The sequence below is a fragment of the Galeopterus variegatus genome, unplaced genomic scaffold (assembly GCF_000696425.1).
Source record: "Galeopterus variegatus unplaced genomic scaffold, G_variegatus-3.0.2 Scaffold1931, whole genome shotgun sequence".
Classification (NCBI taxonomy): Eukaryota; Metazoa; Chordata; class Mammalia; order Dermoptera; family Cynocephalidae; genus Galeopterus; species Galeopterus variegatus.
Window position 1 is genome coordinate 52,520 of NW_007728042.1, and position 27,586 is coordinate 80,105.

General features: G+C 38.3%; 1 protein-coding gene across 1 annotated transcript in view; it reads left to right on the plus strand.

The window, feature by feature from the left end:
* Positions 1–27,586, plus strand: part of SNTB1 (syntrophin, beta 1 (dystrophin-associated protein A1, 59kDa, basic component 1)) — a gene marked incomplete at its 5' end in the record, with an annotated part of 102,994 nt that overhangs the window by 44,637 nt on the left and 30,771 nt on the right. The window contains one exon of the mRNA XM_008579622.1: positions 24,905–25,044. Within this exon, the coding sequence (XP_008577844.1) occupies positions 24,905–25,044 (140 nt within the window). The remainder of the gene's footprint in view (positions 1–24,904; positions 25,045–27,586) is intronic.

Below are 27,586 nucleotides of genomic sequence, written 5' to 3' on the forward strand. Positions count from 1 at the left end.
GTATGAAATAATTATGTGTTGTTTAAGCCACTCAATGTACAGCAGTTTATTATAGCAGCCAGAACTGACTAAGATGGGTGGACAACTGGCAATTCCCATAACAATATAAGTGGATACAACAAAAGTCATGAAAATGGCACATTAATGACTACAGTTTGGAAAAACTACTGCAAAGGAATCAAGTGTTCATACATACAACATTTGAAAAAAAAAAGAAAAGGAAATCCCTGAGCAGAGCTTATCATAGCTTGGAGGTTTACTTTGGTGGATGCATCTTTATTCAGGTCAACTCATCTCAACAAGCATCTATCATCATATCATAGACACTAACAAAATGGTTAAGTAATAAAGGGCTAAAATCCACTGTCAGAATGAGTTACATGGGTCAGTGAATCCTAATGTAGGCTCCACGTCAGAGTCCCCAGAAAAGGTTGTAAAAATAGAGACATGTAGTCTCAATCCCTACATGTCAGTGGATCTGGGATTCAAGAGTCTATTTTTAAAAAGTGCTCAGTGATACTGAGTTAGGGAATTCAAAGAGACTGGTCTTTGGAAATCACTGGTAGAAAATGAGTGCTGTATATGTTATGATGATGGTGATGGTAGTTGACACTTACTGTAGGTGTTCTAAAACAATAATATGCATAAGCTTTCCCAGGCTCCTTGCTACAAATGCAGGTTTTGGCGGGGGCAGTGGGGGCTGTTCTCTCACAGCTTTTGAATAGTTGAATCCTAGAAGAGGCAGACATGTGAATTTGTAACCAGCAGCCTAGCTGAATTTGAAGCATATTGTCTTAGTCCATTTTCTGTTGTTGTAACAGAATACCTGAGACCAGATAATTTATAAAGAAAAGAAATTTATTTCTTACAGTTCTGGATGCTGGGAAGCCCGGGATCGAGGGGCCACATCTGGTGAGGGTCTTCTTCCTGTGTTATAACATCATATGATGAGAAAGGAAGCAAGCGGGAATGAGGAAGCCAAACTCACTTTATAACTAACCCACTCCCACAAAAAGGACATTAATCCCTCTTAATGACCTAATCACCTCTTAAAGGCCACACCTCCCAACACTTCCGCAGTGGCAATCTAATTTCAACAAGAGTTTTGGACGGGACAAACCATATTCAAACCATAGCACAGGTGATCTACAGGCAAATTTTTGAGAAGCACTGATTTTTTGAGTACTTACTCTTTATGCCCATGATCTGATTTTATCCTCCTAATACCCTTATAGGAGAGTGACTTTTATTACCCCCATTTTACAGATGAGGAAAACTGAAGCATGGAGAAGACAAATAACTTGTTCAAGATCACAGTGAAAATAGCTGACCTGAGCTATAAACTGGAAGTGTTTGATAAGATTTATGTTCTTAATATTAGTTTGCCACCTTGCTGCTAGCAGGTTGGAGAAAAGAATGAATATTCCAAGTTGGGGCAGGTTTTTGACAGAGTTTAAACTAAAGCAGGATAAATGGACTTTGGGATTTGATTGTCATGTGGTCCTTGGACACACAGGTTTTGCTATTTCTCCAAAATCACTTCTTGCTTTTGTTTAGTTGTTTAGTCATTAAGCTTGATATGCTCAACTGAAAGCAAGTGTCTTGATGTTTCTTTCATACGGTAAATAATATTATGGGGTGTGACATTAATGAAAGCCAGACGGCCAGCCTGTGACTTTAGGAAATGCTGAGGTGGTATTGAGGCTGGACACTTCCTACATTTTAACATTTTCATCCTTCAAAGAACTTTTGGTTTTCTCTTTTAAAGAATAAATATTAAAGTGAGGATGGAAGCCCACAAACACACCCTGCCTTTTATCCTCTGAAAACAAAACAGAGGATATTGAAGCACAGATTTTTTTTTCCAAAGAGCTTCCTCTTTTTGGATTCAGTGAGAATGTCATCTGCCTTTCAAAAGATAGCTTTTTCAAAAAATTGTGAATTTCTGCTACATATCAGCATCCCTTTAAAGGGCATATTTCCTGGGTGTTAAGGAAATAAAGTCTGCAAGTCAAAGATAACTTATTTACCAAACAGAATCTATAATTGAAATGGCCCTTTGGAGTTAATGAAAGTATAAAATAGCTTTCCCCACCAGACTGAGAGGAGTCTAATTTAATTATCTGTGAGTGTCACAGATTAGAAGCAGCTTTTCATCCATTTCTGGAAGCTGAACATGGACAGATCACACCTAGCGAAGGGAAAAGGGAATTGGAGCTATTGGTGGGTGAAGAGTGGCCATGCAAGAGCACATAGATCACAGGCCTTTGAGCTCTTCAAGCAATGCTGCTTTGAAACAGTTTATTATGTTTACTGGGTGTTGATAACACCAAGGTCAAGGGTTTGGATCCCAGCCACTCCCCCCAAAAAATGTTTATTGAGGACCTCAGACATAGTTGACTAGGTTTATTACTCTGTTTCTGTTGCTTATAGCAAAATATCTGAAACTGAGTAATGTATAAAGAAGTAGAATTTATTTCTTACAGTTTAGGAGGCTGGGAAGTCCAAAGTCCAGGGAACACTTCTAGTGAGGACCTTTTCTTGATGATGACTCTATAGTGATGCAAGTATCATATGGCAAAATTCCAGGAGCAGAGAGAGAGACTAACTTCCTCATTCACTCTCCTTTTAAAGCCACCAGGATCACTCCCATTATTCCAAGAATGGATCAATCCATTTGTATTAGTCTGTTTTGTGTTGCTGTAACAGAAATACCTGAGACTGGGTAATTTATAAAGAACAGAGGTTTATTTAGCCGAAGATTCTGGGACAGCTGCATCTGGCGTGGGCCTCAGGCTGCTTCTACTCATGGTGGAAAGTGGCGGGCAGCTGGCAGGTACAAGCAGATCACATGGTGAGAGGAAGAGAGAGAGAGAGAGAGAGAGAGAGAGAGAGAGGAGGTGCCAGGGTTTTTTAAACAACCAGCTCTCACAGGAACTAATAGAGTGAAAACTCACTCATTCATTCCCCCTCCCCCAGGAGATCATTAATCCATTCATGAGGGATCCGCCCCCATGACTCAATCAGCTTCCAGCACTGCCACATTGGGGATCAGATTTCCACATGAGTTTTGGTGGGGAGAACACATCCAAACTCCATCACCATTCATGAGGGTTCAGCCCTCACAATCCAATCACCTTTCCAAGATTCCACCTTTCAATTACCATAATAGGATTTCCCACCCTCTTAACACTGTCACAGTGAGGGTTAAGTTTCTAATACATGGAATTTGGGGGACACAATTCAATCCACAGCACTAGGTAAGATTTCAGTTGTTCAGCCAGAATCTATTGAACACCCCATATATCCCAGGCATTATGTAGCTACTACAGATACATTTATAAAGTATGAAACCATGATACTTGGAGGACAGGTATCCTGCACAAGATGAGAATTTCCAGAGGCTGATTTTTCAAAAGCTAGAAGGAATTAGTAAAGGTGTGGAGAATGGGTAGCATGTTAGGGCCAGATGATTTTTATGGATACCTTCGTTATTTGTGAGAGCCGTGTCTCAGGAACTTTGAAAGGCCCTAACGCCTTGAAGCCACCAGTAAAATTTTCTCCCATAAAATTTCAGTTTTCTCAGAAAGATACTAACACGCATCTTTCCCTGTCTCTTCACTTACATCATCTGTGTTAGACATCTAGTTTTTTTCTTTTTTTTTTTTTTTTTGATATGAATTTTTATTTAGAGACAATGATGGTATTCCTTCAAGAGAATTACTAGCTAGGTCACTACGAGTGAAAAAAAAACCCACAAAACCATTCTGCAGATGGAGGCTGCTCTTAACCAGTCTCACGCAACAGCTAATAGCCCACTCTCATAGCTCAGGTTACACTTATACTGTGGAATGTTGGAGCCTTTGAGGAACACTAGGGATTCATCAAAACCCTGCATGTTAAATTTGTAAATGCTTTTGCAGCTGTATTAGTCAGGGTTCTCCAGAGAAACAGAACCAACAAGATTTGATATATATAATATAAAAGAAGAGATTAATTATGAGGATTAGCTCACACAAATATGGAGGCCAAAAACTCCCATGCCATCTGCCAACCTGCAAGCTGGAGACCGAGGAAAGCCGGTGGTGTAATTCCATCTGCTTCTGAAGGGCTAAGACCCAGGAGAACCACTGGTGTAAATCCAGAGTCCAAAGGCCCAAAAAGCAGGAGCTCCAATGTCCAAGGGCAAGAAAAGATCGGTGTCCCAGTTCAATGAGCCAGAGGGAGAATTTGCCTTTTCTAAATTGAATTAGTTGCCACCTGAGGTAGGCAAAGTACTTCCTCACACCCCGCTCCGTCCCACCAAGAACGTTCACATCCTAAACCCCAGAACCTGTGACTGTGTTGCCTTACAGTTTAGGATTTTGAAATTATCCTGGATTATGTAGGTGGGCCCAATGTCATCACAAGGGTCCTTATAAGAGGGAGGCGTAGTGACAGAGTCAAGAGAAGGTGACGTGACAGAAACGGAAGGAGGAAAGATAATGAGATGCAGGGCAAGAGCCAAGAGATGTGGGAGACCCTGGAATCTGGAAAGACAAGGAAATGGACTCTCCACTAAAGCTTCCAGAAGGAACCAGCCCTGCCAATACCTTTATTTTAGGACTTCTGACTTCCAGAACTCCAAGATAGTAAATTGCGCTATGTTTGTGGTAATTTCTTATAGCAACAATAGGAAACTAATACACTAACTTTTAAAAATAAGGAAAGTATTTATATAAAAACATCATTTCTGGATTCTCTTGAAGTATTGGAAGGTTTGTCAATGCCAAGTTACCGTTCCTGATAATAACAGTCTAACCCTGAAAAGAGGCTACGCTGCGAGTGAGATATTGGTTGGTTTTCCTCTTATACCCAGTCCTCTGAATTTTGTGATTCCTTTCTAGCCTGTTCTGTGGTTAACATAGCCACTGTAACATTGCTGAAAGCGTGTTTTATATCTAGTATATCCAGTGTTTCGTAAGCGAAGAGGTCGAAAGGTCAAGTTCCACTTAGCTTCCTAGTGGTGCAAATATCTAGAAAAGTTTGGCAGTTACAAATATCCAAACACTATTTCACAGCCTACTGTCCTCATCTGATATATTTGCTAAATATATGGTATATGTTTCATTTAAAACTTCACAGTACATGAAGTTGGACTTCACTACCTTAGAATTTGCAAACATTTGTACTGGGGTGAGTACCACCAGCAAAGAAAAGGGTTTCCTAAAATAACAAAAACATGCAAATTAAATTGATAGTACAGTGTAATGTTTCATCTCCTTTTGAGAACAAACTATGTTTCATTGACAAGCCCTTCAATCTTGCAATGAAAAGTAAACAAAGAAACTAATTTTGTACCAGCTCCTTATAAATAGAAAGATCCCTTAGTGGAACAACACATTAAGGGTTATGAGTCATTTACACCTTAGTCTTGAATTACTTTAATCAGATATGAGGCTTGGGGAATAAAGAGCTTTGCTTATTAGGAGGAAAATTTAGAAACTTGGACCAAACTGTTGATGTCTGGCTGAGTGAAGTCCCATGTGCCAGGAGGTGGGAAAGAAGGATGGAAAGGAGGGACCCTGAGGGAAAGCGTGGCCTGCTGCACAGCTGCTCAGAGCTGGCCCGTGACTCCAGCCATGGGAGCCAGTCCAGAGCTGAGCACCCAAGCTGTTTTCCTGCCTACATTTCCCTCATTTTCCAACATCATCCCCCTTTTCCTTCTTGAGGCAGCTTTATGCTCAGAGAATAGCAGAGCCTTTGATGTCAAGAAGGCACAGAAGTGGTTTTATAATTCTAACCATGTGTGCTTGATGGTAGATAACCTCTCTGAACCACTGTGTCTTCTTCTGTAAATGGGGATAATAACAGATGCCTCTAAGTGTTGATGAAAGGATTAAGAGAGGTGACATATAGCATGTTGCTTGTATTAACTTGCCAGGGCTGCCATAACAAAGTACCACAGACTGGGTGGTTTACACAATACAAACTGATTGTCTCACAGTTCTGGAGGCTAAAAGTCTGAGATCAAGGTGTCAGCTGGGCTGGTTCCTTCTGAGGGCTGTAAGGAAAAATCTGTTCCATGTCTCTCCTAGCTTCTGATCACCACCAGATTGCTGGCAATGTTTGGCATTTCTTCGCATGCAGGCATATCACCCCAATCTCTGCCTTCTCGTTCACATGGCCTCCTCCCTGTGTGTGTGTCTGTGTCCACATTTTTATAAGCACACCAGTCATATTGGATTAAGAACCAAACATATTCCAGTATGATCTCATCCTAACTTAACTAATTACATCTGCAATAACCCTATTTCCAAATAAGATCATTCTTCCCACTGCCTCACTCCCACACTGCATCCTGGAGAAAACCCAGTCTGGAGGAACCCCCGGGTAGAAGATGCAAGTTGTTTCTTCAGGTGGAAGATGCAAGTTCAGTACACCACCATGACAGGAAACAAGTTCAAAGATCCTGGGCAGGGAAGGCACCATGAGTTGGGAGGGCAGTCCTTCGTCCCCAAGTCACTAGAAACAGGAGGGCAGCGTCAGGCAGAGAGAGAGAAGAGCACGTGACATCTAGCAGTACACATTAGGGAATAGGGTGTGGACCAGTCTGAGTTTGCAGGCAAATGCCTAAACGGTCCATTTAAAGGAAGCGTTGGGACAGCAGGGAGCCCCAGTCTGCTACGGGGAGAGATGTCTCTAAATTCTTATTTCTGGCCACTGAATAGAACCATCCGGGTGTGGTGTAGAACTGGAAACTGTGTTTTTTTAAAAAAAAATCCTGCTTCTGGTATGAGAAAGTTAAACTTGTGTTCAAAATGGATGCAGAGGCAACATAAAATTGTAAGAATTTGCTATAACAAAGATGGAGCAAATCTTAAACAATTCTGACCTTACTCAACTATAATATTGTATAATTCAGGCAGGGCACAGACTTGATATTTACTTTTGGACTTTCCTCAGAAAAGGATGAGCTGGACAAATAAGTAAACAGGATTAAAAGGGAATGCTTACAGATTTAGAAAAATGAACCATTATTAAGCACTGGAAGGAATTCATTGTCATGTAAACAACAAGTCTTCATTTCAGACAGCTGGTGTTTTGAAGCTGTCCAGAGGAAGTGGCCAAGGATTTTCCCAGCTGAGCCAAGGCACAGAGGGTGGGTGACAAATAAATATTTTGACTATGAATGCAATGGTTGCTGAGATGGCCTTCTAGGAGTTGAAGCTCACTAAGGAGGAAGGGACTGACAAGGGTAGGCAGGTCCAGATCCAGAAAGCTGCATCTGGGAGGTAAACACGGTTTCATGGTCATGGAGCCAGCGCTTCTCTGGAAGAAGAGAAGGGAAAGAATAATGTGTCTAGTAGTAAAAACTAGCATAGTCCCAGAGAGTGCACACAAAATCATTCAAAGGGGGCCACACAGCTGAATCCAGTTTGTGGTTCAAGTTCATGGCCGGGATTTCTCCCAGGATGCTGAGAGAGGAAGTTCAGAGTAGGATTTGGGTAACATAATGACTCTCTCTCGTTTCTGGGGTTCTCAACTAAGAGGCTAGAGGGAATGATACACCACTGGGAAACAAGAAAAAACACATTTATGAAGAGCTGAACAAGAAAAAACACATTTATTAATATCTGAGCAAGTGCCCAATAACCATGAATGCCTAACTCTGATAAATGCCAGATTATATAGAATATGGCCTGAGCGATGTCTCCTGCCTGCTGTGCACTCTAGGATACTTGGGTCTACAAAGGGAGTTAACGGTGTGAACCAAATGGCACCTGAGATCAGCCCAGTATATATGTTCTTGCTATGCAGATACAGGGACTTTTCTGATAAGTGACAGAGTAGTGAGCACAGACACCCACCACTGACAAACATGACCATGCCAGCTATTAAAAGGGACCAATGACAGTTCCTAGATCTGAACAGTCAGATTAATAACACCTCTTTCCTTGGTGGGAAAGTTCATTATACTGAGGTAGACAAAGAGGCAGAAAGAGAGAGACGAGAGACACTCTTCCTGCCTGTAGAAGTGCTTCAACCAGGGTGCCATTGTGCATTAAAAAAAAGGGAAGGGCACAGGGTAGACGATCATCCTAAACTTTAAACTTAATGAGGCACAGCCTCCGGCGAATGGGTCTGGTTCTTCCCATTTATTAATCCAACTTTATTATGTTTGTCCTAAACTTGCAGTAAAACAGAAATACAGAGTAACACAAATAGAATCCAGCAACCTTTTTAAGGCAACAAGAGACCTTAGAATCACTTACTGGAATGTGTTTTAGAATGCTGCCGTTTTGAAGTGCTGTCTCTTTACAACAGGCAAATGAGGCAAAGTGGTTGAAAGACCGAGTTCATGAGGTTGACATGCCCCAGTGCCATGATGAGGACCAGACCCTCCCAGGCCTTCCACCTCATCTTCCTGGGATGCTATGTGATGAGATATTTAAAACCCAGGCTGTGCACTTATCCCCTTGGATATGCGAGATCTGCCCAGAGGTTGCCTTCGTTATAAAATCTGGAGACCAAGGCATTGCTTTAATAGAGCCATCAAAAGACTGCATTAGACCTTCTGCATGCTCAGTAAATAAGATAACTTGTGAAAAATTTACTCCGTGTCTGCAAGTATTCAAAGGGAAAAAGAAAACTGGAAAATTGACTGAAAATGTAATGGGTTCTGGCCATTTTCTTATGATTAATTTCCTGTCTCTACCCTTCAGTAGGAAGTTCTGAGGGCAGAATACTACAGAGCCCAGGAATTTTGATGGTCTTGTGACCTTTCTGGTTTAAACAGTACAATATCAGGGACATGTCACTCCCCTTCATGTCTTCACCTTCCTTCTTAATTATCTCAGGAGAATCCACATGTTTCTTTAAAACATTTTTATTATAGCATTTTAAAAATTACATAAGTAATTTTTGTTCACAGTTTAATTTTAGCAAAATAATAAAACAAAAATTACCCAAAATCCCATTCTTTGAAAATAATTCATTCTGTGTGTATGATTAATGAAAAAAGCTATCATAATGTGTTACTGTTTTGGAAGCTGCTTTTTCCAAACAACAATATATATATATATTTTCTCTCCCAGACAACCACTATCCTGCTTTCTGTGTCTGGCTTCTCTCACTCTGCAAAATTATTTTGAGATTCATCCATGTTGTTGCATATACCAACAGTTCATTCCTTTTTTTTTTTTTTTTTTTTTTTTGGCTAAAATATTATTCCATTGTACGAATACACACAACTTGCTTATGCACTCACATATTGAACATTTGGGTGTTTTTTAGTATGGGTATTAAAAGCAAAGCATCTAAGAATATTTCTGTACAAATCTTCATATGGCCATATACTTTTATCTCTCTTGGGTTAATATCTAAGAATGAAATGGCTGGATCAAATGATTAGCATATGTTTACATTTTAAAGAAACTGCTACACAGTTTTCCAAAGTGGTTGGACCATTATTCACTCCCACCGACAGTATATGAGAATTTCAGTTACTCCACGTTCTCACAATACTTGGTATAATCGGTCATTTTCATTTTAGACATTCTAATAAGAGTGTACTGATATCTCATGTGGTTTAAATTGCATTTCCCTAAAAACTAGTGATGTTGAGCATCTTTAAATGTGCTTCTTGGACATCTATTTATGCCCATTTAAATTTTTTGCCCATTTTTTTGTTATTTTTCTGTTGAGTTTTTTTTTTTTTTAAAGATGACCGGTAAGGGGATCTTAACCTTTGACTTGGTGTTGTCAGCACCACACTCACCCAGTGAGCAAACCAGCCATCCCTATATGGGATCCGAACCCGTGGCCTTGGTGTTATCAGCACCGCACTCTCCCGAGTGAGCCACAGGCCGGCCCCTTCTGTTGAGTTTTGAGAGTACTTTATGTACTCTGAATACAAGTCCTTTATCAGATATGTGCTCTTCTCCCAGGCTGTAGCTTGTTTCTTCATTCTCTTAATAGCTTTAAGAGCAGAAGTTTTTAATTTTGTTGAAGTCAAACTTACCAATTTTTTCATTTATGGACCATGCTTTTAATGTTTGTTGTTGATGTTAGAAACTTTTGCCTAACCCATAGTCACAAAGATTTTTCTCTTGTTTTCCTCAAAAAGTCATAGTTTTATGTTTTATAGTTTGGTATAAGATTTATTTTGAGTTAATCTTTGTATACGGTGTGAGGTGCAGATTGAAGTTAAAGTTTTTTGCATATGGATATCCAATATTCCCAGCACAATTTGTCTAAAAATATTACCTTTTATACACTGAATTTCCTTTTCCACTTTGTTCAAATTTACTTGCCTGTTATGTGTGAATCTCTTCTGTTCTCTTCTCTCTGCTCTGTTCCATCGATCTATTAATGCTAATATCACGCTCTTGATTACTGTAGCTATTAAATAACACCTTAAGTCAGATAGTGTTATTTCTCCAATTTTTTTCTTTTTCAAAGTTGTTTTGGCTGTTCTATGTTCTTTGCATTTCCATGTAAAGTTTAGAATCAATTTATTGATCCCTACCAAATAAGCCTGATGGGAGTTTTAGTGGGATTGATTTAAATCTTTAGATTGATTTAGGGACAACTGAAATTTTAACAATATCAATCTTTCAACCCATGAATGCAGTGTATCTTTTTATTTTTTTAGATCCTCTTTAATTTCTCTCAGCAATGTTTTGTAGTTTCCAGCATACAGGTTTTGCACATGATTTGTCATTTATTTCTAAGAATGTTATATTTTTATGCCAATGTAAATGGTGTTACTTTTTATTTTAATTCCTGTTTGTTGCTAATACATGCAAATATAATTACTTTTTATACATTGATCTTTTATCCTACAACCTTGCTAAACTGTTATTAGTTCTAGTAGCTTTCTGCTAAATTCCATCAGATTTTCCACATAGATATTCATATTGTCTGCGAATCAAGTTTTTACTTCTTCCTTTCCAATCTGGATGTCTTTTATTTCTTTCTCTTTTCCAATTGCACTGGTTAGAACTCCAAGTACAATGTTGAATAAGAGTGGGGAGAGTAGATATCCTGTTTTGTTTCTAATTTTAGAGGTAAAATCATTCAATCTTTCACCATGAAGTATGATGTCAGCTGTAGGTTTTCATAGATGCCTTTTATCAAGTTGAGGAAGTTTCATTCTATGCTTGTTTGCTGAGATTTTTTTCATCAGAAATGGGTGTTGAATTTTGTCTTTACTTTGTTAATAGGATGAATTACGTTGATTGATTTTTGAATGTTAAACCAACTCTGCATTTTGGGGATAATCCCTACTTAGTCATGATGTATTCTCCTTTTAATATAATTTTGAAGTAAATTTGCTAAAATTCCATTTAGAATTTTCAAATCTATGTTCATGAGGGAAATTGGTCCGTAGTTTACTATTCTTAAAATATCTTTGCCCTATTTATGGTATCATCTAAGGCTGCCTCTAGAATGAATTGGAAGTATTCCCTGCTCTTCAATTTTCTGAAAGAGTTATGTAGAATTGGTATTCTTTCTTCCTTAAATGTTTGGTAGAATTCCTCAGTGAGGTCATCTAGCCCTTGAGTATTTTTATGGGGATATTTGAAACTACCAGTTCAATTTATTTAAGAGAGATCATACAGTTCCAGCTTTTCTTCTTGAATGAGTTTTGGTAGTTTCTGTCTTTCAAGGAATTTGTCAATTTCATCTAATTGTCAAGTTTATTGACATAAAATTCCTTGTACATCTCATCATACACATAATACTATAAGTAATATTACATAGTGATGTCCCCTCTCTTGTTTCTGATATTTACGATTTGTGTCTTCTCTCTCATTTTCATGATCAGTCTGGCTAGAGGTTTATTGACTACATTGATCTAAGAAAAATAGATTCTGGTTTTGTTGAATTTTCTCTTCTGCTTTTATGTTTTATTTTTCATTGATTTCTGTACTGATCTTTATTATTTTCTATTGTCTTCTTATTTGGGTTTTAATTTGCTTTTCTATTTCTAGTTTCATAAGGGGGAAGATAAGGTTATTGATTTGAAGCCTTTCTTGTTTTCTAATATTATCATTAAGTGCTATAAATTTTCCTCTTAGTCCTGCTTTAGCAGCATCTCACAAATTTTGATATGTTGTTTTTTTTTGTTTTCCCTGAGTCCTAAGTAATTTTTAATTTCCTTTTGATTTCTTTTTTGACCTATTGGTTATTCAGAAGTTTATTATTTATTTCCAGATATTTAATTTTTTCCATAGATCTTGCTGTTATTGATTCCTAATTTAATTCCATGTGGGTCAAAGAACATACACTGCACAACTTGAATACATTTAAATTTTTTTATTGGTTATGAATATTCATGAGATACAAAGCTGATTGTCGCCCTTTGTGCCTATGATGTGTGGGCCACATTCATACTGACAGCATACCCATTATCACAAACTGCATTTGTACCCTGTGTCCCCCACCCAATTATCCCCAATCTCCCTCCCCCTCCCCCTTTCCCTCGCACTCCATTTTGTCGCCCAAGGAATGTTCTCTTCCTCTGCAAGTCCAACGCACTACTGTGGTCTTTCTTTCCTTCCTTCTTTCTCTCTTAGCTCCCACATAGGAGTAAGTACATGCAGTATTTATCCCTCTGTGCTTTGCTTATTTCACTCAACATAAGTTTCTCCAGGCTCATCCATGTTGTTGTAAATGGGAGTATTTCATTTTTTTTTTTTTATGGCAGAGTAGTATTCCATGGTGTACATATACCACAGTTTCCTTATCCAATCATCCACGATGGACATTTAGGTTGGTTCCATGTCTTGGCTACTGTAAACAGAGCTGCAATGAACATGGGAGTGCAGGTATCCCTTTGACATGATGACTTCCATTCCTCTGTGTATATACCCAGATGTGGGATTGCTGATCAGGTGGAAGATCTATCTGTAGTTGTTTGAGAAACCTCCATACTGTTTTACATAATTGTTGTACCAATTTACAGTCCCACCAACAGTGTAGGAGTGTTCCCTTCTCTCCACACCCTCACCAGCATTTGTTATTCACCATCTTTCTGATTATTGCAAGTCTAACTGGGGTAAGGTGGTATGTTGTTTTAATTTACATTTGCCTGATGACTAGTGATATTGAGCATTTTTTCATGTATCTATTGGCCATTTGTATGTCTTCCTTTGAAAAATGTCTATTCGGCTCCTTTGCCCATTTTTTAATTGGGTTATTTGGTTTTTTACTGTATAATTGTTTGAGTTCCTTGTATATTATGGAAATTAATCCCTTGTCAAATGCATAGTTAGCAAAAATTTTCTCCCACTCTGTATGTTGTCATTTCACTCTATTGATTGTTTCTTTTGCTGTGCAGTAACTTTTCAGTTTGCTATAGTCCCATTTGTTTATTTTTTCTTTTGCTGCTTGTGCTTTCGGGCTCATGTTCATAAAGCCTGTGCCCTGACCTAACTGCTGAAGTGTTCACCTATATTTTCCCTTAGTAATTTTACAGTTTGGGGTCTTACACCTAGGTCTTTAATCCATTTTGAGTTGATTTTAGTATATGGTGAGAGATGCATATCTAGTTTCATTCTTCTGCATATGGATATCCAGTAATCCCAGCACCACTTGTTGAAGAGGCAGCCTTTTCCCCAATGTAGATTTTTGTTGCTTTTGTCCAATATCAGATGTCTGTAAGCCTGAGGGTTGATTTCTGGGTTTTCAATTCTCCTCCACTGGTCTGAATGTCTATTTTTATACCAGGACCATGCAATTTTGGTTTCAATAGCTTTGTAGTATAATTTGAAGTCAGGTAGTGTTATGCCTCTGACATTATTTTTTTTGCTCAAGATTTCTTTGGCTATTCAGGGTCTTTTGTTGTTCCATATGAAAGGAAAGATTATTTTTTCCATTTCTGTGAAGAATGTCATTGGTATTTTGAAGGGGATTGCATTGAATCTGTAGATTGCTTTGGGTAGTATAGATATTTTCTTTTTTTTTTTTTTCCGTTAAATTTTTATTTTGTCAATATACACTGTATATGATTATTATGGCCCATCACCGACACCTCCCTCCCTCCTCCCTCTCTCCCCTCCCCCCCAAGAATGTCCTTTCCGTTTGCTTGTTGTAACAACTTCATGAAAGTATAGTTGTTATATCTTCTTCCCCACCCCCGATTACTCCATTCCTTCATGCAAACCAGGTTTTAAAAAACACACAACCAAACACCTAAACTGAACAAAAAAATAGCTATGCCTTTGTGCTCTTAATTTACTATGAAATAATTCTTCTTAATTGTCCCCAATTCATGTTATTTTTAGTTCAGTGACTATAGCTGTCAGTTTGGTTTGGCCCTGTTCTATGGACCATGTGAATGGACCCCTAGCTATGCTGCCATCGCTCTGGCTAGAAATTTGGAACATGACAGAACAAGCACAACTTATATTTATTAGTTAGGACTTGGGGCCTCCAACTATTTCAGAACTTCAATATCTATTAATAAACTGTGGCAGAGTGGAACTGCCATCTGCTGACAAGACAGACTTGATAACATAAAAGTAAAGCTTTGATTATTCAAACTTTCTTCCCAATTTTTCATGCAGTCTTTTAAAGACTGCCATAAAACTTCTGACCCAAATAAATCTCTCGTTAAAATATATTATTTTTTGAGCCACACATGCACAATACAAAAAAAAATCTCTGTAGCTACCTCTTTTCTATAATAATCATTCCAGACTTCTACTGAAATCAATGATCACTAAGTTTCCCGTGGAAGAGTTTATTGATTATTTTGGATATCTATAATTAAATAGTGACTAACACATCTATGGATTCAGTTTATCCAGACCACTATAAACTAGGTTTTTCTATAATATCAGTTCCCCATATATTTATTTATTTATTTATTTATTTTTTTTGTCTTTTGTCTTTTTTTCCGTGTCCGGCAACGGATCGCAACCCTCAGTGTTGCCCCCGCACCGGACCAGGGACCGGCAACGGGATTGCAAACCTCGGCGTTGCTCCCGCACCTCGCTCAGCCAGTGAGCGGATGTGTATTTTGCAAATATTTTCTCCCACTCTGTTGGCTGTCTTTTAGCTCTGTTAATTGTTTCTTTTGCTGTGCAGAAGCTTTTTCACAATGTCAATTCTTCTAACCCAAGGGCATGGAATATCTTTCCATCTTTTTGTGTCTTCTTTAATTTCTTTCAGGAGTGGTATGTAGTTCTCATTGTAGAGGTCTTTCACCACCTTGGTTAAATTGATGCTACGTATTTTTTGTGTGTGTGACAATTGTAAATGGGCTTACTTTCATTATTTCTCTTTCTGTTAGTTCATTATTTTAGTATATAAATGCAACTGATTTGGAGGCATTTATTTTGTATCCTGGAAAGTTACTGAAGTTAATAACCAGCTTTAGGAGTTTTTTGATAGACTCTTTAGGTTTTTCTGTATATATGGTATCATGTCATCTGCAAATACAAAAAGCTTGACTTTGTCTTTTCCAATCTGGATTCCCTTTATTTATTTCTCTTGCCTGATTGCCCTGGCTAGTACCTCCAGTACTATGTTAAATAGAAGTGGTGAGAGAGGGTATCTTTGTCTTGTTCTTGTTCTTAAGGGAAAGGCCCTCAGTTTTTCCCCATTCAGAATGATACTCATGGTGGGCTTGTCATAAATGGCTTTTATTGTGTAGAGATACTTTCCTTCTATACCTAATTTGTTGAGAGTCTTTATCATGAAGGGATGTTGAATTCTGTCAGATGCTTTTTCAGCATCTATTGAGATAATCATATGATCTTTGTCCTTGAGTTTGTTGATGTGATGTATCACATTTATTGACCTTTGTACGTTGAACCATCCTTGCATCCCTGGTATGAATCCCACTTGATCATAGTGTATAATATTTTTAATGTGTTGCTGTATTCTGGTTGCTAATATTTTGTTGAGGATTTTTGCATCTAGGTTTATCAAGGATATTGGCCTGTAATTTTATGGGGTTTTTTGTTGTGTCTTTATCTGGTTTTGGTATCAGAGTTATGTTGGCCTCATAGAATGAGTTTGAGAGAGTAGCTTCTGTTTCAAATTTTTGGAATAGTTTGAGGGGAATTTGTATTAACTCCTCTTTAAAAGTTTGATAGAATTCTGCTGTAAAGCCATGTGGACCCAGACTTTTCTTTGTTGGAAGATTGCTAATTACTGCTTCAATCTCATTGCTTGCTATTGATCTATTCAGGTTTTCTATGTCTTCTTGATTCAGTCTTGGTAGTTTGTATGTTTCTAGAAACTTACCCATATCTTCCCGATTTTCATATTTGTTGTCACACAGTTGTTTATAATAGTCTCTAATGATTCTTTGTATTTCTGTGGTATCAGTTGTAATGTCTCCCTTTTCATTTCTGATTTTTGTTATTTTGATCTTCCCTCTTCTTTTTTTTTGTTAACCTAGCTAATGGTTTGTCTATTTTATTTATCTTCTTGAAAAACCAACTTTTTATTTTGTTGAACTTTCCTATTGTTTTGGGGGTCTCTATTTCATTTAGTTCTGCTCTGATCTTATTTCTTTCCATCTGCTAACTTTAGATTTGGATTGTTGCTGTTTTTCAAATTCTTTTGGGCATAGTGTTAGGTCGTTTACTTGAAGTCTTTCTGTTCTTTTGATGTAAGCATTTATTGCAAAACATTTGCTTCTCAGTACTGCTTTTGCAGTATCCTACAAGTTTTTGTATGATATATCTTTATTTTCATTAGTTTCTAGAAATTTTTAAATTTCCTGTTTAATTTCTTCTTGGACCCATAGGTCATTTGGGAGCCTATTATTTAGTTTACATGTATTTGTATAGTTTCCAGAGTTATGCCTATTATTAATTTCCAATTTTAGTCAATTGTGGTCTGAAAAGATACTTGGAATGATTTCAATTTTTTTTACATTTGCTGAGACTAGATTTGTGATGTAATACGTGTTCAATACTGGAGAGTGTTCCATTAGCTGATGAGTATAAAGTATATTCCTTAGTTGTTGGGCGAAATGTTCTGTATATATCTGCCAGGTCCAGTTGGTCTAAGGTGTAGATTAAATCCTGTGTCTCTTTGTTGACTTGTTGCCTGGAAGATCTGTTCCATACTGAGAGAGAGGTTTTCAGGTTACCCACTATTAATGTATTATGGCCTATTTCTTTCTTTTGGTCTAAGAGTGGTTGCTTTATATATCTGGGTGCTCCAGTATTGGGGGCATATATATTTATGATTGTTATGTCTTCTAGCTGGATAGATCCTTTTATCATTATATAGTGGCCTTTTTTTTCTCTCTTTTTATGTTTTTTGGTTTAAAGTCTATTTTGTCTGATATAAGAATAGCTACTCCTGCTCATTTTTGGTTTCCATTTGCAAGGTATATCATTTTCCATCCCTTCACTTTTAGTCTGTGTGTGTCTTTACAGGTAAAGTGGGTCTCTTGAAGACAGCATATACTTGGGTCTAGCTTTTTAATCCAATCAGTCAGTCTGTGTCTTTTGAATGGGGAGTTTAGTCCATTCACATTTATGGTAGTTATTGACAAGTGTTGCTTAATTCCTGTCATTTAATTGCTTCTTGTTTAGATGGTTTAAATATCTTTTGATCATTATTTCCCCTTTTATTTCTCTTCTTCAATGTTAGTTGGAAATTTAAGGTGCCGTGGTTTAACTTCTTTCTCTTTCTTGCTGGCATTTTTGTTTTACTGGTGGGTTTTGCTCTTTCTTGTGTATTTGTGATAGTGGTCATCATTATTCAAATTCCAGATGAAGGACTCCCTTGAGAATTTCTTGCAGGGCTGGTCGTGTGGTGGTGAACTCCCACAAGTTTTGTTTGTCTGGGAAATACACTATTTCTCCCTCGTTTCTGAAGGAGAGACTTGCTGGGTAAAGGATTCTTGGCTGGCAATTTTTTTCTTTTAATATTTTGATTATATCATTCCACTTTCTTCTGGTGTTTAGGGTTTTGGTTGAGAAGTCTGTTGTTAGTCTGATAGGGGTTCCCCTATATGTGACCTGATGCTTTTCTCTTGCTGATTTTAGAATTCTCTTTGTCTTTGAGTTTTACAAATTTAACTATAATGTGTCTTGGGGAGGATCTTTTTGGATTGAATCTGATTGGGGACCTTTGAGCTTCCTGGGTCTGAAGGTCTGTATCTCACCCTATACCTGGGAAGTTTTCTGTTACTATTTCCTTGAATAAATTTTCAACACCTTTTCCTTTCTCCTCCCCTTCTGGAATACCCACAACTTGGATGTTAGAGCACTTGAGGTTATCTGCTGTCTCTCTTAGGTTTTCCTCATTATTTCTAATTCTTTTTTCCTTTTTTTGGCCTGCCTGAGTTATTTCAAAAACACCATCTTTAAGATCTGAAATTCTTCTGCTTTCTCTACCCTGCTGCTCAAGCTCTCAGTTGTGTTTTTTATTTCACTGAGTGAATCTTTCATTTCTAGAAGTTCTGCCACACTCTTTTTTAAGGTATTAATCTCTTTGTAGATTTCCTCCTTCATATTCTGGATACTTTTTCTTTTTTCCTTACGTTCTCTAATTGAGTCTTCCTTCATTTCTTCAAGTTTTTTTAAGATCATTGCTCAGAATTCTTTTATGAGCATTTCAAGGATTCCCTGTTCCATGGAGTCATTGGAGCATTACTGTATTCTTTCAGTGGTGTCATTACTTCTTGTTTATTTGTAGTTCTAATATTTTTTATTGACATTTGGTCATTTGGTAGATGGTTTGCTGCTTCTATTACACTGAGGCTGGCTGTGGAGTGACCCTGGATGCTACTGTGGTAGTAAACTGTCTTTGCTTGACAGTAGGTGTGGTGGTGGTTATGTTATACCACCTTGGGACCTGTTCCAGAATCTGTGGTCATAGAATGAGCCCCCAACACCACATGGGTCTGCTGGGCTAACCTCAGTGGGTCAGGCCATGGGGGCTGGCACTCCCCTCTGCAATACATTTAAATTTATTGAAACTTGATTTATGACTCAAAATATGGTTTATCCTGGTAATTCTATGTGTACTTGACAAGAATGGGTGTTCTACTATTATTGATGTTACATTAATGTTTTAATATATGGATATGTTACAGTTTATTCAACTATGCTCACACTGATATATCTCTTAGCATATTTCCTATTGCCCCCAATTATGACCATACCAACGTGGATGTCCTCACACTATGTCTTTGTGCACAACTTCATTGGTTATTTTAATGGGCTGAACAGCATCTCCCTCAAAATTCATATCCACCTATGAGCTCAGAATGTGACCTAATTTGGAAATAAGACCTTCACAGATGTAATTAAGTTGAGTTGAGTGCATACTGGATTGGGGTATGAAGACACATGGAAACAGTGAAGGCAGAGATTGGAGTGATGCAGCTATAGGGGTACTTTTAAAAGTTTATGGAAAATAGAATTGAAGGATAATACAATTTTACTGGATATAGAATTCTTAATAGAATTTTTTTAAAAAAAGGAAGATAACATGAATCTTTTCATGAACTTTTTGAAGTACCCTTGTATATGCCAAGGAATGCTGGTAGCCACAAGAAGCAACAAAGTCTCACCATACTAACCTGTACATTGACTCTGATGAGTGTTCCAGTTATGAACCTGACATTTGGGGTTTTATTGGCTTATATAAATCCAGAGCCAGTTTCAGAATTTGGCAGGGGAAGCAACCTTGAAAGTTGGGACTGCAGCAGTTGGTTGCAGAAAGAGCTGGTATGTAAGAATGATACCCTTTTTAAGCTTTTCATGGTCAGACCATAATTTTTATTCCATATACATATATTTGGAGGGGAGCAGCTAGCTGTTACAGGAATCTAAACCCTTCACCTTTGTGTTACAACACCTTGCTCTAACCAACTGAGCTAACCCGCCAGCCCTCATTCCATATTTTTCACCCTCCTTTCTCTTAACATTTTTCATCATTGTCTTAACATCCATCAGACACAATGGATCACTTAGTTTACTCCCCTCTTTGAGCCACTCTTGAATCAGCAGGTGATTCAGATGCCAAAGAACTTAGGAATTGTGTGAGAAGAGAGTTATTTATCCCATGAAGCTGAGGCTCCCACAGAACACTTTCCTGAACCTTCTTTTTCTAGTCTTCTTTCCCATCCTCCTTTGCCTTCTGTTCCTTTTCATTCTCCTTTGCATTCTGCTATAGCTGTCTTGTCAGGCTCCTGCTTGCTGGGTCTTGGGGATTGTTCAGGGTGAGATTCAAAAAGTTGGAAATTTGTGTGGCCTTTCTTAGTGCTTTCCCTGTGTTCCCAGGGCCTCCTTTAAATGATATTCCTCTTCTTCTTTGATTAAGAGGAGATGATCTTTATCAGCCTCTCTGAGAGTTGGTGCAGGAATTAATTATCTGTTTGTAAAACATCTGTAAGTTGATAAATGCTAATTATTATTACACTGGTATCTTGTCCTTTGTTCAAAATACCTAGCAACTTGAGGTGAAACAGATCTAAATTAAAAAGTGGTTGAGATAACCATGGTCTCCAACACAAAAGTTGTGATTGACCTTCCTTCGTGAGCTTATTTTACTCTGTATTGATCACTCTCCCTTCATCTAGGCCTTCCTTCTTAAGCAGTAGAGCTGGAAGAAAGAGTGTGTTTAGAGTGAGCAATGGGGGCAGTTTAACATCTGGAGTACCCACTATGTGGGGAGTGCTTTATGTATATTGTCCCATTTAATGCTCACAAAATGTCCGTGGGAGGCCATTACCAGCATGTTACACCTCAGCAAACAAGTGCTATAGCAGTTAACTCATCTGTTTACATCCCTGAGCTGGAAAGTGGCAAAGCCAGATTTTGAAGACATGCTGTTTGTCTCTAAAGACTATGAGCTTTGCCTACCACCCCTGCTCACGAAGAAAGAACATAAGTATGGCCTGGGGAGAGAAAAAGAGATCCACACATTGTTTTTGGCCCTGTGAATAAAGCTCAGGTAACAAAGAAGAGCTGTAAAGCAAGAGTAGCTGAAGCAGTCCCAGCCTAGTAGCAGGGAATTTTAAACTTAAAAAGATGTTTGGTTTTTGAAGTTGGAAAGGCCATTAGCAATAATTTATTCTCACCCATCATCTGGCAGACCCAGCAAAAGCAAGTAATTCTTGCCCAAGTTCACTCAGGTCATTAATTTGATATTCACTATCCTAACCTTCAGGTAATAATAAAAGTAGCTTACATTTTTTAAGGCTTGCTTACTTACTGTGTACAAGATACTTTTCTAAGCCTTCTATTTGTATTAATTCATTTAATCCTTACACGTCTGTCTACGAGACAACAGTATCATCCTTTTTCTTTGCAAATAACAACAAAAAATACACTGAAATATTTTGCTAACACTGTCTCTTTGGAAGTAATCTGCAGATTCTAGGTATTTTAGAGGAAACAAGCTCAGTCATTTTCAAACCAAATTCCAAGGATTGTTAGCAACTCCACTCAGAGGCGTGGGTGGTGGTAGGATAAGGACATAATGTCACTGAGGTGCCAGGATCCCAACCACTCTGCAGCCCCATACAAACTCTCTTTCAATGTTTTACATATTGTTCTATGACTTGTAATTTAACCCAAACAAAGGGGTTTAATGAATTTAAAGAGTCCAAAAGCCACTGAACTAGATGACTTTTGAGACTCATCTCAAACTGAGGACTCAATAACTCCACTTCCCAGAATTCTAATCAGAAACTTTTTACCACCACCTTTTGCATTCTTCTTGCCATTTGTAAACCTTTCCTCTCATGCTCCATGGAAGTGAACATGGGGACAGGATTCAGCTCACCAAAGTTGTGCTTCAGAATAATTTCAGAATCAAACGTTTATTTTCCTTTTTCCTTTCCTTCAACTTCTTCATTAAAAATGTGATCTGTTCTTGAGAAACTGACAACTGTAGCATCCAAGGCAGGAAGCTGGGATGGAGATGGAAGTCATATCTGTTTTGGACATCATGTTGCACGTTAGCTGTTGCACTAACATTGGAATATTTTTGGGTGTCAGGCAAGCTGGAGTTATAATGCAAGTTGTCACTAAAACAATAGCACAAATCTTGAGCCTGATGAAAACTGTTTTTCAAAGTTTCGAAATGTGAAACTTACATAGCACAAGGTATGGTTTTAAAAACCTGGTTCTTTAACATGAAACTTTTTTCCTTGCAAAGTCAGTTGGACAGCTTCTATCCTCGAGCATTTAGATGGCATTGAACTGATGACTGAACACAGGAATGGTGGCAAATGCCCACTTTGAGTATTCTCAAAGCAGAGATTAATGTATCCATATGGGGCCTTTTTAAATAAACCATAAATGTTTTAGGGCTTTGGAATTATTCAAACCTACATATACAATTTGACATGTGGGCAAGTTCATGATTCCACCAGTAGAGAGGTCTGAATTTTACTGTCAGTGTTTACTGTTGAGTTTTATTTTGCAAACTTATTATTGTTTTTGAAGAATGATGCTTAGTGATGTTCACATTTAAATGACTGATTCTGGTCAAAGTTAATGGATCAGATCTTACTAGGTAAGTAAGATACTTACTTTGGAAAGATCATTTTTAACTTCTTTAGTCCTATTAAATGAGCTGGAAAAGTAATTTACTAGTTTAATGTAGAATCTGGAAAAAATTTATTCCAAGCCCCCCCAAACTCTTTATGCCTTGAGAACATAGCTTATTCACCTTGTAGGGTCTGGTACATTGCTTTCTCTAACAATCCATTTTGATTTCTTGAAGATGCTGTTGTAGCTTTAGCAATAGGCTAAATCTAAATTTTTAAAATATTTATAAAATGCATAAAGAGGGGAATAAGCCAGACAGGCATTCACATTCTAGTATAAATAGCTTTACAGCCAGGGAGAGGGGATGGGGACTCCTCCTTTAGAAATTGAGTTTTTGTTTAGAATTGTTGGAAGGGGGACATTAAAAAAATAAAGGTGCTCATTGTGCAACAAGTTCTTTCTGGGAGAACTTTGGAAAGAATGGGAAGAGAAGGTATTAAAATTGTCAGCACCAGAAATATTACTGGCTTGCCTTATAATTTCTCCCAAGGAAAGTTATTACCTTGTCATTTTGATGCCACTTCCAAGACACACCTTTTTTGACATGTTTAAAACTTGATGGGTCTGCCACAATTTCCCCACGCTAAGTTTTACTAAGGGCTGCACAATCTGCCAGCTATCCTGCTTTGCACATTACACATACTGTCTCATTTAATCCCCTCTGTAGCATTAGGAGGTAATTGCCACTTAGCAGGTCCCTATACAATGCTTATTCTGCACTACGCTAAGCATTTTATAAACTTTAACTCATTCAATCTTCACAACAACCCTCTGCTATAGGTACTATTATTTTCTACTTTACAGATACAGAAACTGAGATACAAAGAAATTAGCTGATTTGCTCAAGACTCCACAGCTGGTAAATTGTGGCACGAGGATTGGTGTTCAGGCATTCTTGCTCCAGAGCCTGCACTCTTAACCACTGTTGTATAAGATGTCATCCTTATCAGTGAGGAAATGGAAGCACAGAGAATAATAACTTGTCCAAAGTCACACAGGCAATAAACAGAGCTGAGACTCAGACTCAGGCAGCCTACACGCAGGACCTACAAAACCCAGCCCTTCCACCATCCTGCACATCTCTCTACTCTGATCACTCATCCCTAATATACTGGTCATGGATGTTTGCTTAAGCCAAAAGACACACACACACACACACACACACACACACACACACACACACACACACACAGACATTTCACTGTGGCACTTAAGGTAATGATAAGAATGTGAAGGGAAGAAATTAGCTTTATCATTTATTTAGCTTACTGTCTAGTTTACTATAATTCTGAATAGATTTTGAGTTGTGGCTTGGCATGAGAGGGTTGAATCTTTACTGAATTAATTTCCATTCTCAAAGACAATCAACCTCATCTACAGCAGTGCTTCTTAATCCTTAATGAATATATGAATTAACTGAAGATACTGTTAAAATGCAGATTTTGATTCAGTAGGTCTGGATGGACCTGAGTCTCTGCATTTCTAGCAAGCTCCCAGGTGATGCTGAGGCTACTGAAACATGGTCTGTGTTTTGAGTAGCAAGGCTAGAGCACTGAGGTTTTCCAAACCAAGCTTAAAGATTTATCTCAGGGGCCCAGAGTGGGAATTGGAAGGAGAGCATTTTCATAGATGGAAGAACATTTAGGAATTTGGGGAAAGATTAACACTGGGCCCAGTGGGATGGCTCACATAATAAGATCTGAGCTATCTAGACTCTCAGGATTGGAAGGGACATTAAAGGTCACCTGGTCCGATCATCTTATTGATGCTTGAATCCTCTCACATTCCTGCCAGGTCATCTTAGCCCTCGAGTTAAAGAATTCTCTGCATTGAGTGAAACTGAACATTCAACAGAACAAGAAAAATGTCAAGACTGCATCTGAATCACAGAACCAATCTAAGAGCAAATGACTAGGGGAAATGTCTCACCATATTTGGTAGACATTTGCCTCCATTGTACATTTTTCAGAGCCTTTGGATATTTATTCAAAAACTTTCAAACCTTACCACTTCATAATAAAACCAAATACACTGCACCAGAGATTCAGCTGGGCGTGCTTATTCCCCCAAGCATTTGCCTCTCTCTGTGAAATAAAAATTCAGTGCTGACTGGCAGGTGAGAAATGGGACAGATGTGCGGCAGATGGCTGGTTCTTCATTGCACTGACTGTACACACTAGGGCCCTTGAGACAAGAGATATTTTCAAGAAGCAGGAATCATGGGATCATGATTGGGTTTTCTTTTTCTTTTGATTTTGCAACCTGAACCAAAAGACACTCTTACTGTTGGGTACTCTACTTGTGTGGATGCCAGCTTCTCTTTTTCAATCACCCTTTACTCAGGCTGTTGTTTGACAGTTCTCTGCCTTCTGTTTCAGGTGCCAGGGGAGAGCGAGAAACAATGGAAACCAGCCCTGGTTGTACTGACTGAGAAAGACCTTTTAATCTATGACAGCATGCCACGGAGGAAGGAAGCCTGGTTCAGCCCAGTTCACACATACCCTCTTCTTGCCACCAGGTAGTCATGGCCTTGTGTTTGTGTATGATGAGTTTGCAGTTTGATACTATTTTAATCAGTTGTAATTATTTCAGCACATTATATTACTGCTTACCATTGCAGCACGGACTGAGAGCTCCTCAAGAATATATCCACACATTTTTAACCAGATAGATTCTCATTTTATGGCATTTATGGCCAAATATGAAGCAACATAGAGAAGAAGACCAAAATACCCATCCATCACCAAGGAACAGTGACATCTTTGAAATGGTCCCAGTCTAGACATCTTCCTGGGTTTTCTGCCCATTCTCTTTGAAACTAGACACGTGTTTGTAGTCTTGAAGTCTAAGTAGAATCATCAAGCAAGGATTTTCGCCTGGTGGCACAAAGAATGTCATATGAAAATGTCTCACTGTGCTTTTTAAGCCTTGTTCAGCACATGAGATCCCATAACAAATTCTTCTTCAATTATGTGATGTTTCCTGCAGGAATGTGGCTTCTAGTCTCTGTCTATCTCTTAGGACTTTCAATGCATATTTATTATTCATGTGAAATACAGTATTTTAAAAAAACACTTTATTGAGGTATGATTGACATACAAAAAGCTGTACATATTCAATGTATACAATTGATGAGTTTGGAGATAAAAATACACCCATAAAATTAGCAGCACAATCAACACCATAAAACACATGCATCACCTCTGAAAATTTCCTTTTTTGAAAAATATATTTGTATATTTATCTGTAAACTCATCAAATTAAACATAAGACCTGAGGGCCGGCCCGGTGGCGCACTGCTACAGTGCATCGCTTGGGGGCGCGGTGGCGCTCCCGCCGAGGGTTCGGATCCCACATACAGACCGGTTCCCACTCACTGGCTGGGCGAGGGGTGGGCGCAGCACCGAGGGTTGCGATCCCGTTGCCGGTCCCGGTCCGGTACGGGCGTGACACTGAGGGTTGCGGTCCGTTGCCAGACACGAAAAAAGACAAAAAGGAAAAATAAATAAATAAATAAATAAACATAAGACCTGAAACCATAAAACTCTTAGAAGAAAACATAGGAAAAAGCTTCTTGATATTGAACTTGGCAATGATTTTTTTGGATATGACACTGAAAAAATGCAAGTAACAAAAATAAAAATAGATAAATGGTATGCATAAAATTAAAAAGCTTCTGCATAGTGAGGGAAACAGTTAACAAAATGATAAGGCAATCTATGGAATAGGAGAAGAGATTTGCAAATCTCATATCTGATAAAGAGTTTTATCCAAAATACATAAGGATGCCCTACATCTCAATAGCAAAAAAACACAAATATCCTGATTAAAAAATGGGCAAAGGAACTGAATAGACTTTTTTTTTTTCAAAAAAGACATACAAATGGCCAAAAGGCATATGAAAAAGTGCTCAACATCACTAATTATTTGAGAAATGTAAATTGAAACCACAGGATATCACCTCACACCTGTTAAGATGGCTGTTATCAAAAAGGCGAATGATAAGTGTTGGCAAGGATGCAGAGAAAAGTGAACACTTGTACACAACTGGTGAGAATGTTAAATGATGCAGCCACAATGGAAAACAGTATGAAGATTCCTTCAAAAGTTAAAAATGAAGCTACCATGTTATCTAGGAATCCCACTTACGGGTATCTATTCAATGGAATTAAACTTGTCCATTTACCAACATTTATAATTTATCTACCTTATGTCAAGAGTTATAATTGGGACTAGGGATAAAGAGGTAAAAAAAAATTTAAACTTATGAGCCTATATTGCTATGTCATGCCTTGCTAATCTGGAACAAAATGTATTGATGTGCAGGGCTGTACAAGGAAGCGTTTGGAGCAAAGACAACAAAAAATAGCTAATTTGGCCTGGAGAGTGGCTGAGGAGTCCTCACAGTGGAAGTAATGTTTGAGTTGAAGCCTGCGAGAGAGCTCACCAGAGGAACAGGGGCTGGGAGCTGGCGAGAAGGCGTGGCACTGCAGGCAGAGGGGAAAGGTGTGCATGGAGCTCACTTGACACAAGTTACCTCCTATAGTTCTTGTGTCCATTCTGCAAGGCCTGTGTTGGGGTGCCTGTTTTAGTCTCACAGATTTAGAACCTGAAGCTCAGAAGAGTTAAGAAATTTGCCCCAGGTCCCATCTGTATCTTCTAAAAGGTTAAGGCAGGATTCCAGCTTGGGGCTGTGTGACTCACAGACCTGTGCCATGGTACCACTGAGGATTGGCATAGGGGTGGGGGATGGGGAAAAGGCTTTTCACTATTATATCCTTTCGTGCACGTTGATGTTTAAACCGTGCAGAGCATTAGGAGACATTAGAAGGATAAGAGTCATGGACGTGATCTGGGTTTTTACCTTTGGTGTAAAACAACAAATTTCCAGGGGCTGGCTGGTTAGCTTACTTGGTTAGAGCATAATGCTGATAATACCAAGGTCAAGAGTTTGGATACCCATACCAGACAGCCACCAAAAAAAAAAAAAAAAAAAAATGTCCAAGGATTGACTGCTGAATCCAAGCAATTGGGCAGTGATTCCAATTCCACAGTAAAGA